The sequence below is a fragment of the Drosophila santomea genome, chromosome 2L, assembly GCF_016746245.2.
Source record: "Drosophila santomea strain STO CAGO 1482 chromosome 2L, Prin_Dsan_1.1, whole genome shotgun sequence".
NCBI lineage: Eukaryota > Metazoa > Arthropoda > Insecta > Diptera > Drosophilidae > Drosophila > Drosophila santomea.
The window spans coordinates 7169346-7182604 of NC_053016.2; the positions used below are offsets into that span (position 1 = coordinate 7169346).

Consider the following 13259-nt stretch of genomic DNA (forward strand, 5'->3'; position numbering starts at 1 on the left):
GCTACTCTCAATACTTTAATTTATGTGTACAAATTTATGAGTAACTTTAAATGTACGTCTATTTTTAATGAAATAAATACTTTAAGAAAATCTCTGCGAATAATTTTTTGGGCAAAAAAAAACATGACGAAAACATGACGTTAAGGACTTGCGGCACTTGAAATTGAAGCAATGCTTTTTGTCTTTGGGATTTTCATTTTCATAAAACTATCTTTATTCTCTTTATCTTCTAAATTGACCGTAAAAACGAAGAGTTCAGAAATATTTTACATTTTGAATCGTAATGCCTACAAACTAAAGTATGCAATGGTTTTGGTCGATTTTTCTGATGGCGCCCATTTTTATACTACCGCCTTAATTCGTAGCGCAATGTGAGCTAATAAAATCGATTTTAAATAACTTATATTTAAATTCAGACTCGGCCAAGAAATTGCAATCTGCTGATAAGGCCAAGCAAGTATATGTTTTGGTTAAAAACCCACTGCGGTTTTGGTCTGCCCCAATGGCTGGAAAGATGAGGAGCTTCTCAAGAAGGAGCGGAAAACAGCACCAACACTTAATTGCGACCTAAAACGCAACTCATTTCGACAGCCGGGGTGCAAAACTTTATCCTGGTCGCAGCAGGAGTCACAGCCACAAGACCAGCACTGGGACTACACTGGCAAAAATTATCGAGAAATTCAAACTATGCAAAATATTTAAAGCGAAGATAAGACACTTTACTCCCTTTACTATATTTATAATGTATTCTGATAGCACTTAAAAGCATAATTTCTTCTACAGCTACTTTAAGCGAAGGTCAACCCACTCACTTAAATCGCAGAAAGTGTGCTTTGAGTGCAGGTCCAAGACCAGGACTTGGCCAAGGAAGCCAGGAGAGCCCGTGGACCGCAGTTGTGCACTTGCAGCGACAACTTAAAGCCACATGCCCAATGAATTGCCTTCATTTGTCGTCGCTTTGGCGTCTGGCGACTGGCGACCGGCAACACAAGGAGCGAATGGCGGAAAGAAAAGGCAGACTGCGACTGTAGGCAAACTTACCGCGCGCACTGTTGCTGAATAAACAGGCAAACCCAGGCGCACCGTGGGTGGCGGCAGGAGGGGATTAAGGTGGGACTGGGACCTGGATCGGGACCAGCATGAAAGTCACAACTTTCAGGTGATATTGCCTCTGGGCTGACTGCCAGCCGAAGGGAAATGAAAAATGCAGTTCCTGCCGGTGGCTGCTGACTTCTTGTCGACTAATGTCGAATTGCATCCGCTCCATAGTCAAAGTAAAAAAAAAATAGTTCAGCCACAAGAGTTTTCAATAAAATAGTTTGACAAAATATAACAGCCTATGAAAGTATACCTTTAACAATATTACAATTAAATAACTCCAAGCTTTATAGCCTTGGTTGAAATTGAAAAAGGGAAAAATTGTTTTCAATGAAATCTCATACATTTGATAGAAAAGTTCCTACCTCAAAAGGACTTCCTCCATATGGCAGGGAATCCTCGTTTGTTTATCCTTGCTGTTGATACCAAAGGAAAATACATTTCCACTAGCAGCAGGCGAAACAAACGCGCAGCCACAGTTGCGAGCACACAACTGACACAAATTCAACTTTAATTAAAGTTTAGCAAGAGGATGCGCTCGCAGAAAGAGACAGAGCGAATGAGCAGAAAGAGACAGGCAGAAGGTGCTCTTTTGCCGCTAAGCTATGGCAGCCCACATGTTTACACATCGCTTTTAACCAACTTTGACAGGCTTTCCTTCTGCTTTCTACACCGAAAAAAATTAACGTGATTTTGCAAATAAGTCCCTTAAGCGACGTCAATAACTCCGCATAAGTTTTAAATTTTATTAAATTAAATCTTTGTGATCGTTTGATTAAATTTGCCTTACCGTTTAAAGTCCTAAACCTTTCGATACCACTCATATTATCAATAATAAGCATTGAAAAAATGTGTGCCATTATACATTTTTGTGATTCTCTACCATTATGATTTTGTAATTTTTTCTATATCTAGCTCAACCTGTGTACATCCACACTTCCCCCCTTTTCATTCTGCATCAGCTGTCATTTTTTGCTGATACTCCTCTTTTTTGCTCTTCATTTGCCTTTGTTGTATGTGATTTGCTAGTGCCCCGCCCACAGAGCCATCGCCTTTCTCCCCAGCTCTCTGTTTCCTTTCCTCGTGTAAACAAGACATTAAGTACAACAAAATAATTAAAGTCAATTAGTGGCTCTTGCCTGTGCAACTAGCTTTCGAATATCCATCTCTTTCCGGCCCTCTGTTCCCTTCTCTCTCTAAGCCTTGGTGAGTTGGCTTTTGGCTCAGTTGCCGTTGATTTAGTTTTGGCCCTTAATGATATTGTGGAGCTCCTTCAGGGCCTGTCATTAGCTCCATAGATGCACACACACTCTAGTTTGCACTTCTAGACTGTACACACAAATACCCAGCACCCGCACATCATAATTTATTAAATTAAATATAATTTCAGATGAACTTCGCCCTTTAGCTAAAGCAAATGCTCCTTTAATGTCAGCTAACCTTACTAATGGATAATATATAGCTGTTTATAAACCATTGTAGAGTGGAGAAGAAATTAGTTAAGGTCCATCGAAGTAAGCAAGAAGTAAAGGTAGGGTTCTTAGCTCCAAATAAAGCTTACAATAATATAACATTTATGGGAAAGAGAGACCTAATTAGATTTTAAATCCAAAATGTTGCTGTTCGAACATTGCCACTTTAAGCTGGAAAATAAAAAGCCAAACTATGCCGTATAATTTTTTGTCATAACGCATCAATTTAATTAACCAAACATAAATAAGCCCAGAAGCTTTACTTCTTAAAAAGGCTGAACAAATGTCATTGGCTTTAATTAATATTCGAGTGTCAACGAAATGAACAACAGTTAAGTGAAGCTTTTTAATTAAGGATTAATATGTAAGTGCACGCGAATCTATATTAATGTCGGCAATCTCTGATTTTTATTTTGTTCTGATTCGATAATTGAATTGGCAGAAAACACAAAATACAGCATAAGGCCATTGCACTTCCATAATATTTTGTTCAATTTATACAATAATAATTGGTTGTACTAAAATTACAATGCTTGCCACGAGCTGCTCTTTTCTATTGTTTCGTTTTGTAAACAATTGCACAATAAGTCCTAGCCTGCAATCGAAAATTAAAAAATAAACAGAGTTGCAGAGTTTCAAGTTCCTTGGAATAAAGGGCCACTCAAAAGGAATTGGAGCCAAACAAGTGACTTTTGAGGCGGGGAATAAAGTTTCTAGGGCTTATTGATTACAAAGTAATGACGTAAAAACAAAGCTCGCATTTTCCAGCACATACTGGCAGTTCCAACCCGAGTTGATTGATTTTACTTCGGCATCGAAGGGAATTTACATTTCCATTCGAAGTAATTTAGAAATAAACATTACCGCCAGCAGCCAATGAAGCGATCGTAATCGTTAAGCAATAAAGTGCCACGCCCTCTGGACAAATTGCCACTGGGCGACACTTCAAAGTCCTGTGAAAGTCGATGGGGAAAATTACATTTGTACGGAAGCAAATTTGCATGCGAAATGTTTTCCTAATGATTTTCCGAGGCATTAAAATTGAACCGAAGCTTCCATTTCTGATCGGGCTAAAAGCTTATTTCACTTGGTATTTAAATTACATTTCTCGTTTGGCCAAATTGTAAGTACTAGCAACATTGATTTTAATCGGTCGGCGCTTTAAAATTAATAATGATTTCAAGTCACTTCCCGGCTGCGTGCTAATGACTTCTTCGTTGGGTCTGGCTGACTATGGCCACAGGGCGTATGATTAATACTTTGTTTACACTCGAAGTAGCCGCCGCCGAGGAAAATTGAATTCTCGATTCATCACCTTCCCTTCAGCTGCGTACATTTTGCATAAATATTTCGGCAAAGTGCTGAGAGCCAGGCACCAGCTCCATCATCAGTTTAACAAACTAATTTGCTTGCCAAAAAGTCCTTTTCGGGACCATTTTATAAGTCATATTTACGTTGGACGCCTGCCAAGTGGCCTTTGTGTCCGGCATTCTGAAGGAAGTCAGAAGCTCAATTTAAGTGAGTGCCAGCAGCCTCATTCCATCCTCCTTCTGCGCTTAATGATGTTATTCAAGTTGGCCAAAGGTGTCTGCTGGGCATGCAGGCCGAGTGAGTGGCAGGTCTTAAAGTAGCCGAGCAAGCCAATCATTAGATAAATCATATTGGCCCAAACACGCCCCAGCAGAGAAGTATGTATTGACTGACTTCTCAGGCGACCACTTTCGCTGAACTAGGCAGAAACCCAAAACTATGCGGTACAGTAATTATCGTCATATAAAATTAAATGGGTATATGTAAGATTGTAATATCAAAATCAGTCAAAAAGTTTTTGGTTGGATTAATAAAAACTATCTAACTATTACAGTTCACGAGAGCAGCGTTCACACGAGGTAGTGTATGAAAATTCTTTGTTAGTAAAATATATGTATAAATAATTTAAGTTCGTAGTGACCTTATACAAATGTCACCTAAGTCAAGCCGCACTGTAGTTCAATAGCAGCCAGTTTATGGTTATTGCCCTGCGTAGTTCACAGTTGTAGTTGTTAGTGCCTCTAGCGCCGTTGGTGGTGGCAAGATGTTAAGATTTTCGACCACGTCCAGAAGACATTTTCTGTCGAGTTGACATAAAACTTGTCCTTATGGTCAACCATGTTTATGTTGTTGGCCAAGTTTGCCGCAAACGAGAGTTTTGTGGTCGCTTTTCTGGCTCGATAAGAACTAATTATGAAAGTTCCTCTTTGCGATGGCTTCCGCAGTTTGTTGCCACCGAATCAATTTGCGGGGTCAATACTGCTGGGGGAATTTATGCGTTTAATAGAAATGACCATCGGGCAGATAAGCGTAATGCGAGGAAGTACATTAAAATTTCAAATGAAATTGGCGGGCAAAAACAACATTGACTGCTCTGGAATTCCGCTAAAAGCTGACTCACTACCAAGTGTATAACAATGGCAATCGGCACAAGCCACTTGACAAAATCCCCAGACATTCCATAAGTTAGCTTTTGTGGAAAATGTCAAACACTCACAGCATTAGCATGAATATCGGCAAACGTTTAAGCCAGTGATGAATAAAATGCATTGCCAGAAAATATAAAAACTTACAAATTAAAATAGGAGCAATAATAAAGAATTTCTATATTGTAAAAGATGCAATAATATTATTCATTCCACCCATTAAATATATTTTAAAGTGCTCAAAACCATATTCTTATTTTAACATCAACTATCCAACAAATTTTTTTAAGCGCACCGGAAATAGATCAGGGGATTAAGTTTGCTCTTGGCATAAAATTATTAAACTGGAACTAAAACTGAAAACGAGTTTAGTAAGACTGCCTGAAAAATAAAATTTAGAAGAAAGGCTTTTAATCCTGTTTAATCCTACCTAAAATTTAAGTGAATGTTTATCGAGTTTCTTTTTCGACCTATGAATATGTAATTACATGTATTCCTCAAAAAATAGTTATACGCCAAGAAATAAAGAGCAATGGCTTAAAAGCTTCGAAATTTTATTGGGAGTTGTAAAACAAATGATTTAAAAGTATAAGCAATTTACACTTCATAAAATAAACCGAATAATTAGTATTTTTTAATGCTCTTTGGAACCGATTTCTGTTAGCGTTTAAAGTGCCCAGCGGATTACTGGAAAAGTGGGAAAATGTAAATAATGTCTGTGTATATAAGAGTGTTATAAGAACTGCGTGGTTTACGTTAAAAATTCCAATTCCATCGTTCAATCGGCAATCGGACACTCTTTCAGGCCACGACAATGGACTTGGCTCAAAGAGCCCCCTTGGTTCTGATCGAATTTATTTAATATAATATCAACAACAAATGCGACAGCGTATTGGAGCAGAGCGTTGAATAACCGCGAATTATGAGAGGTCGTCGAGTTGTAACCAACTAATTGCCATACCAGAAAGCCGGTTTGCCACACCGGACCAAGCCGAAACTGAAAAGACACAGCGTCGAAAGGCAAAATCAATATCAAAAGGTGAGCACAGGTGAGTGCATTAAAAGTGAAATTGAACTGGAGATGGGGAAGTGCCATTTAGGAGATGTTTTCTGGGCCAAGTGCGCGGCGCCTTGTCTCCTCCAGCCGGCCCACCTGCACTTCAGGTCCATCAAATGTGCCGAGCCCGAGGAGCAGTTGGCCACACACCTGGGCCCGCCAGAAGAAGCGAAACCGAAACCCAAGCCAAAAGCCAAAAGCCCAGGCGGGGAACAGTTTTTCAAACGCCTTAAAAGCCCGAGCCGCAGCTGCAAACGGTTTAGTTCCTCGCCGCAAACAAAACTAGTCACAACAACGTGGAGCGGAAGCCAGCAGCCCCAAAGTGAACCAGTTAACAGCCAGAGATATAGTCTGAGGTAGAGACACTCAGCGAATAATGATCACAAAAACATAAGCATGGTGTATTGATCAAAGTGAACAATAAATTTGATTTCAAAAACTGTTGAAAGAAGTGAAAAGTTTGAAGTACAAAATCTAAAACGGTTTTGAAAAACACTTGGATATTCTCAAAACAAAAAGCTTATGAGATTTTGTTGAGAATAACTTCACATTCTTACGTATACCATGGTTCCAAAGCTAATATAAACAGTGAATAATATGCAGCTCTAAGCCAGTTTAAAAGTATTGATTTATTTGTAAGATCCCTTCCTCTCGCAATATCGTAAATATATACCACCTTTTCTTCTCTGCAGAAAGAGAGAGCTTTTGGAAGCAGGAGCAAGTTTTTCAGAGCCAAAGTGAACGTAGCTTTCGACGCGTTCGAACCACACTCGTTTGATTCATTGCCAACGAGCCACTGAACCGCCTCGCATTCCGCGAATACCAAAAAAAATCCGCCGAAATGTTTCGGACCTTTGCCATTCTGCTGCTGATCGTAGTGGCTGTGAACGCGAGAGCTGCACCACAGAAAACCACCGATTCGCCGGACGATAAAGCCACCGAGGAGGTGGACTCCTCCACCTACATGTCCGTAGAGGAGGGCACCATCACGGTGGACGTCGACTCAGATGTGATCTTGACCACCAGTCCCGAGGGGGAGGCCTTCACCGAAGCCAGTCCGATAGTTACGACGGAGGAGCCACTTCCGGACTCGGTGGTGAAACAGCTGGAGATGGAGCGTGCGCAGGAGGAGCAGCTCAAGAATCCCGAAGAGACGGAAGCCGAGCTCGAATCGGAGCCGGAGGAGGAGGATCAGACCACATCAACAAACACGGAGCCACCAAAGTCTAATAGTTCAGAGAGCACCACCAAGCGAAGCTTTAAGTTCGGAGCCACCACACTGCCACCGAGTTTTATCACAACCACCAGCAGTCTGGATATCACCACTATTCTGCCACATGGTGGAGCCACGACTTCCGCTGCGGAGACCGAGGAAACCACCGTCAAGGAGGAGGTCAAAACCATAAGAAACTACTTCGAGCGGAAGCCCGCACATATGGAAGAAATTGAACTGGACATGGCCGAGAACCGAATGGAAACGACCACAAATCCCCCACTCCATGAGAACGTGGAGCTTTCCATGCTTGTGACTACCGACGCCGCATTGGTGGAGGAGGATAACAAGCAGAGAATTGAGACTGACCAGGCGGAGTCGGTGGAAACCACAGTGGTGCCTATTTACCAATACGTTAGCAGTGCAGCCCCCGTCATCACGGAGCTGCAGACCCAATTTACTACGGTGGTGCAAAAAGTAAAGGAAGAGGTGGCCACCACTGAGGGTGCGATTGCGGAAACTACAGGTGTGTCTTCAATTTAAAAACATATTGGTATCCATTTCTTTACGTAACTCTTGACAACGTTGAGCTAACTAAGTACTTTTGTTTTCCACAGAACTGCCACTATTTTCGTCCACCACTGCATCTCAGCCCACCACTGAGGCTGAGGAAGCCACTGAACCAGCTTCTAGCACCACCATTTCAACCACCGAGACTGTTCTGGTCACCAAGGTGGAAACATTGCTGAATGTCCAGCCAGAGACCATTACAAGTGCTTCGGACACCACAACCACTACGAGCACCACTGATGCTCCAACTACGACGAGTACCACAAGCACCACTGAAGCTCCAACTACGACAAGTTCCACCAGCACCACAGAAGCTCCAACTACGACAAGTACCAGTAGCACCACTGAAGCTCCAACTACGACAAGTTCCACCAGCACCACTGAAGCTCCAACTACAAGTACCAGTAGCACCACTGAAGCTCCGACTACGACGAGTACCACTAGCACCACTGATGCTCCAACTACGACGAGTACCACCAGCACCACCAGAGCTCCAGCCACAACCACCACAACCACCAGCACAGAACGCCCTATCCAGACGCGAGCTCCGCGTGTGGAGCGGATCTTCAACTCGGACGGAGTGGAGGTGCTCTACGGATACTCGTCGGTGGTGCGGACCAACCGCTCGTGAGTGGTGGGCAGCACACGACCTTGTCAAGGTCGGACAACTTGCCATTATGTGGAGATTGATGCTCGGGTTGTTTTAGGCAATTTTCAATTCTAAACGAGTTATAAACAGAAATATTTAAATTTTATGCGACGGGCCGCACAGTGTGATAAACCAAAAAAAAAAGAAACAAATAACGATGCGTAAGAAGATATCGATGGAGATGCAAATCCGCACAGACATTAAACAAAACAATACTAATATTGTGCAAAATTTGTGAACGGTCTGGCACATGACAAAAATGAGGAGAAAAGCGTGAGATAAGCGATTTTATAAATTATAAATAAAACATGAACACCCATCTTTCGTGTTGTGTTTGTTTTGGCGATTGCACAAAGCGTTAGTAGGTATTTTAAACATTGTTGATCCGAAAATCGCTCTCCAAATGGGACATAATATTGCAGCAACGAAATGTGATTGGTTAAGGTGATCCATGAGATACCCTTCAATAGTAGGTGAAGAAAAGTTTAAGTAATAGAAGAAATTTAACTTTTTTTTACATAGAGCCTATAGGCTATATAGAGTATTTCCCAAACTTCTTTTAAACCCAATTCACTGAATATGATTCATTTTATACGAGTATATTTTTAAAGCAGCGCACCCAAGAAATCAAGTCAAACACAAGCTCAGACATTCAGCAGCCCACAAGCTGATCGCTGCCCACCTGCAAGAAACAGAAAAAAACGGAAAAGAAAAACCGGCAATCTCTTCAAGAGTTGTCGTCATACATTTTTGGGTTTCATGTTCCGGCATGGACGCAGTTAGTCCGACGGACAGACACGTGGACCAGCCAGGCTGACTGGTTTGGTATGGTCAGCTCTGAAGGCTTGGGTCGGCTGGCAGATTATTCATTCATCGATCTACATGTGAAAATCCATTAAGGGGCACAGGGCTTTTTTTTTTTGGGTTTTGCAATGAGTATCACGTTTGCTATGCCTCACTCTCGGCGGAATTTGAAAGCAATCGGCTATAAAACAAACACCAACCGCTAATTTCCATTTGAACTTGAGCGGCAGGCGCTAAACTGCATGTTGAATGTGATTCGAATGAATGCGGATCGAAGGTTTTGGCGATACGGGTTTTTTTTGGCCACTTGACTTGCCTTTATTTACTAAGCCAACTGACTTACTGTGCTCTAGGTCGTGGGATGTACCAAAACCAAGCAGTTAGTCATATCGATGGGAGCTCAACGGGATGAAAAATAAAAATATATATGTATATATATTACATGATGACGATGATTACAGACTTTACCTAGGCTTGACTAGAACAAATGAAATTAATAGATTGATAAAGGCATTAGCATCTAAAAAATAGCTCTACCTTTCCGTTGTCCTTGTTTATTAATAAATTTAGCGTGGAGATTTAAGGACCCATGGTAGACCCCACATAAATACAGTAAATTGATGTAAAATATAAAAGCTAAGGTTTGTTTCAGTAAGCCCTGGCTCTGAAAGCTCCATTCACAAAAAATTTAAAACAGCTTCTTTTACAGCCGAAAACTATGCCACTTATAAAATGTTAACTCCGTTAAGCCATTGCCAACATTTTGGAAATAAAGTAGTCATAGAAAAAAAAACGCCTGAAATGAGGGACATCCCAATCGAAAAACCTGTCCCTGTCAAAAAGATAAACATTTTATTTGATTTTTACTAATTTGCATAGAGAAAAAAATTATTTAAGCCGGGCCAAAGCCAACTGTTAAAACAAGTTTCGAAATTCGAATGCATTCAACAACAGTACGTGCAATTAAAGAAAGTGGCAAATGACACAATACGATTTGCATTTGGCAATAGAGTGTCCATCTTCCCATAAATAAAACCGAAAACTGGTCCACATCCCGACCCAGATGTGTGTATAAAAGAGTCCGCCTGTTGATCAGATGGAACAATAAACACCCACGATGAAGTTCTTTGCACTCAGCGCTTTCCTGCTCCTTGCAATTGTGGCAGTCCAAGGAAATCCCGGTGGACACGGCGGGTTCGGAGGACCCGGTGGCCACGGAGGACGCGGTGGCTTTGGAGGACGCGGTGGCTTCGGAGGAACCGGTGGCTTCGGCGGACCCGGTGGCTTTGGAGGACCCGGTGGCTACGGCGGTGGCGGTGGAGGCGCAGTAGCTACTGCCAACGCTAATGCAAACGCAAACGCGTTTGGATAAGGATAAGGAAATATGATGATCGAAGTCCCGAAACTCAGCAATTACTTTAAAAAATAAACAAATGCATACTTACTGCATAAAGATTTGAAGACTTTTTTTAGCATTATTGCTTTTGCCAAAAGCTCTGAACGCAGTGGGTTTACTTTCCATATAATATAAGGGTATTGATTACTTTCTGCAGGATGAATTAAGTACTATAATAGTTCTGATTATGAGCAAGTCTTTTTATCAAAATGTTTGGCACACGTATGGAATGAAACTATGTACATAAGATCACTGATTTGTTCTTAAATTTGAAGTTCGAATTTATCAATAAATTAAATAGTATTAACTATGAATTTTTCTAAGAAGCAAACTTTTAATTAGAAATACAAAATTAAGCAAATGGAACAGACTTAATTCGAAAGTGAAAATAATACACTTCGGTGTTGTAAATAAACCTTTTCTTTAAAAAAATATTCTGCTTTGTTTAAAATAGTTTGAATGAAAATCGTATTTGTCCCCGTGGGTATTTAAATAATTTCTTTATAGACACACATGTATTTGAATTTCGGTATTAAAAGTTGTGATCATCACTTGAGGAACGGTGTCTAATATTTGTAAAAAGAAGCTTATCTACGGATTTACATGATCGTCATAGCTAATTTATCTGACGATCTTTTTTTGCAGCCTGAAAATATGCTTTTCCTACCAAAAAGTGGCTTGCCAAAGCTAACCAGTTTTCAATTATTGATAACATAGTATATCTGAGTTAAATAATACATATTAAACGTCATGCGTTTTTAATATATGTCTAATTAATGTGCTAATCGGAACCCCCTATATATGTGCCGGTACAATATCGATTTTGCGTTTTTTTTGCTCTTACGAATAAACAAGTCGTCAACCTGTCGCAGATGCTGGTATAAAAGGGGCCGGCACACGCTCACAAAGCATCAAAATCTCTAACGATGAAGTTCCTGGCTATCTGCATTTTCCTAATCATCGCCCTGGTGGCCGTTCAGGCTCATCCTGGTGGATTCGGTGCAGGTGGAGGTAGAGGTGGTGGCTCAAATGCCGTTGCCAACGCAAATGCGGCTGCTACCGCCGACAGCAGAGGAGGCGGTCCAGCTTCCGCCTCGGCCTCGGCCACTGCAGCCGCCAACGCCAACGCAGGAGGAGAAGGAGGACATGGTGGACATGGTGGACATGGACATGGACGTGGATAAGCCCGAAATGGATTCATTTATCATCAACCCGACTCTCGAAAAGTGGGCACGTCCGCGGACAGACCCCCTCAAATGAAACGATACCAATCTATGCCAATAAATGTTGAAATGCTAATTCTGTTTCTCGGAAATCGTAGAAGTGGTTTTCGTTGATTAGGGTAATAACCTGTTTATAAGTCGGGCATAATTTAACGATCTAATGACGGTAAACAAGATTTCTCTGGCCTCCCAAAAACAGGCTAAGTTTTACAGAGTTAGCAGTTCTCTTTATATTTAAAGCTATTTGAAAATATATCTTACAATTTAAATTACAACTGAAAAGTATGCCTTTTTTTATAAAGAAAATCGTTTTCGTTAAGCACTTATTGTTTTTTAATTTAGGTTAATTTAGGCTAAAACATAATTTTATCAAATAATAATTTAGTTTTTTGTTGGTTTTGTTTATCAGCAAAATCAAACATTTTGTGAATTTTTGAAAGTATGACTTTATTATATTCGCAAACCACACAAGTCTTCAACTTGACTACTTACGTACTGCCACCCTTCATTTCAGTAGCTCTAAAATTAATGATAATAAGTGGAAGAAGTTTTTTTCACAAATTTAATTCGTTGCGATTTGTTTTGATTTATTTTCAAGCCACTTAAAACACGATTTTGCAATATTTAAATTTTCAGCTTCACATCTGGATAAGTTTATATGTTTACGGTAGCCAATTCTTTCCGAAAAAACAGGTTTTTATACCCGTTAATCGCAGAGTAATATAATATACTGGGTTTGTTGAAAAGTAACAGATAGAATAAGCATTTTTAATTTATAATGTATATATTTATTTGATCGGGATCACTAGAAGAGTCGGTCTGTGCGTTTTTGTGTCCGTATGTACGTTGAAATCTCCGGGATTGAAAAAGCTAGAAAGTTAGAATTTAGCATTCAGATTCTAGAGACGTTCGTTTTATTACCTTTCTTTTTAATTTCTATTGATATGCGAAGAGAGCAAGGTGAAGAACGGGTGATAGTCCAGAAACTTGACTGTAACGTTTTCTCTTGTTTTCAATTCTTGCTTTGATTTGCCTAAATTATCTACATATTATTATCATAATTAATTTTTGCACTAATCAAAGAGCAAAATCTGCGTTAGCATAACAATGTTTATAAAATGTATAATCTTTCAAGTTGCCCTAGAAAGTGGAACAAACATAACCGCTTAAAATCATTAATTTGTAATTTGTTAATTCTACCAGCGTAGAAAAAATCAGATTTATGTCTGAACCAAGCTGCTACCGTCTGATAGGGGAACAATAAATAAGGGGAACATTCAATTATATGTTCAGCAATGAAGCTTAATCCTCAGGCGTGGCT

General features: G+C 40.3%; 3 protein-coding genes across 3 annotated transcripts; all 3 read left to right on the top strand.

Annotated features, from left to right (window-relative positions):
- Positions 1–6326: 6326 nt before the first annotated feature.
- On the top strand, positions 6327–8839 carry LOC120458651 (mucin-5AC). Its single transcript, XM_039646380.1, has 3 exons — positions 6327–6439; positions 6776–7822; positions 7914–8839. The coding sequence occupies exons 2-3, from the start codon at positions 6925–6927 to the stop codon at positions 8495–8497; spliced, it is 1482 nt and encodes a 493-aa protein (XP_039502314.1). The 5' UTR covers positions 6327–6439; positions 6776–6924; the 3' UTR covers positions 8498–8839.
- Positions 8840–10206: 1367 nt separating this feature from the next.
- Positions 10207–10691, top strand: LOC120458290 (protein spalt-accessory). Its single transcript, XM_039645888.1, has one exon. The coding sequence runs from the start codon at positions 10437–10439 to the stop codon at positions 10689–10691; it is 255 nt and encodes an 84-aa protein (XP_039501822.1). The 5' UTR covers positions 10207–10436.
- Positions 10692–11622: 931 nt separating this feature from the next.
- On the top strand, positions 11623–12030 carry LOC120451728 (putative glycine-rich cell wall structural protein 1). Its single transcript, XM_039635639.2, has one exon. The coding sequence runs from the start codon at positions 11642–11644 to the stop codon at positions 11897–11899; it is 258 nt and encodes an 85-aa protein (XP_039491573.1). The 5' UTR covers positions 11623–11641; the 3' UTR covers positions 11900–12030.
- Positions 12031–13259: the final 1229 nt, after the last annotated feature.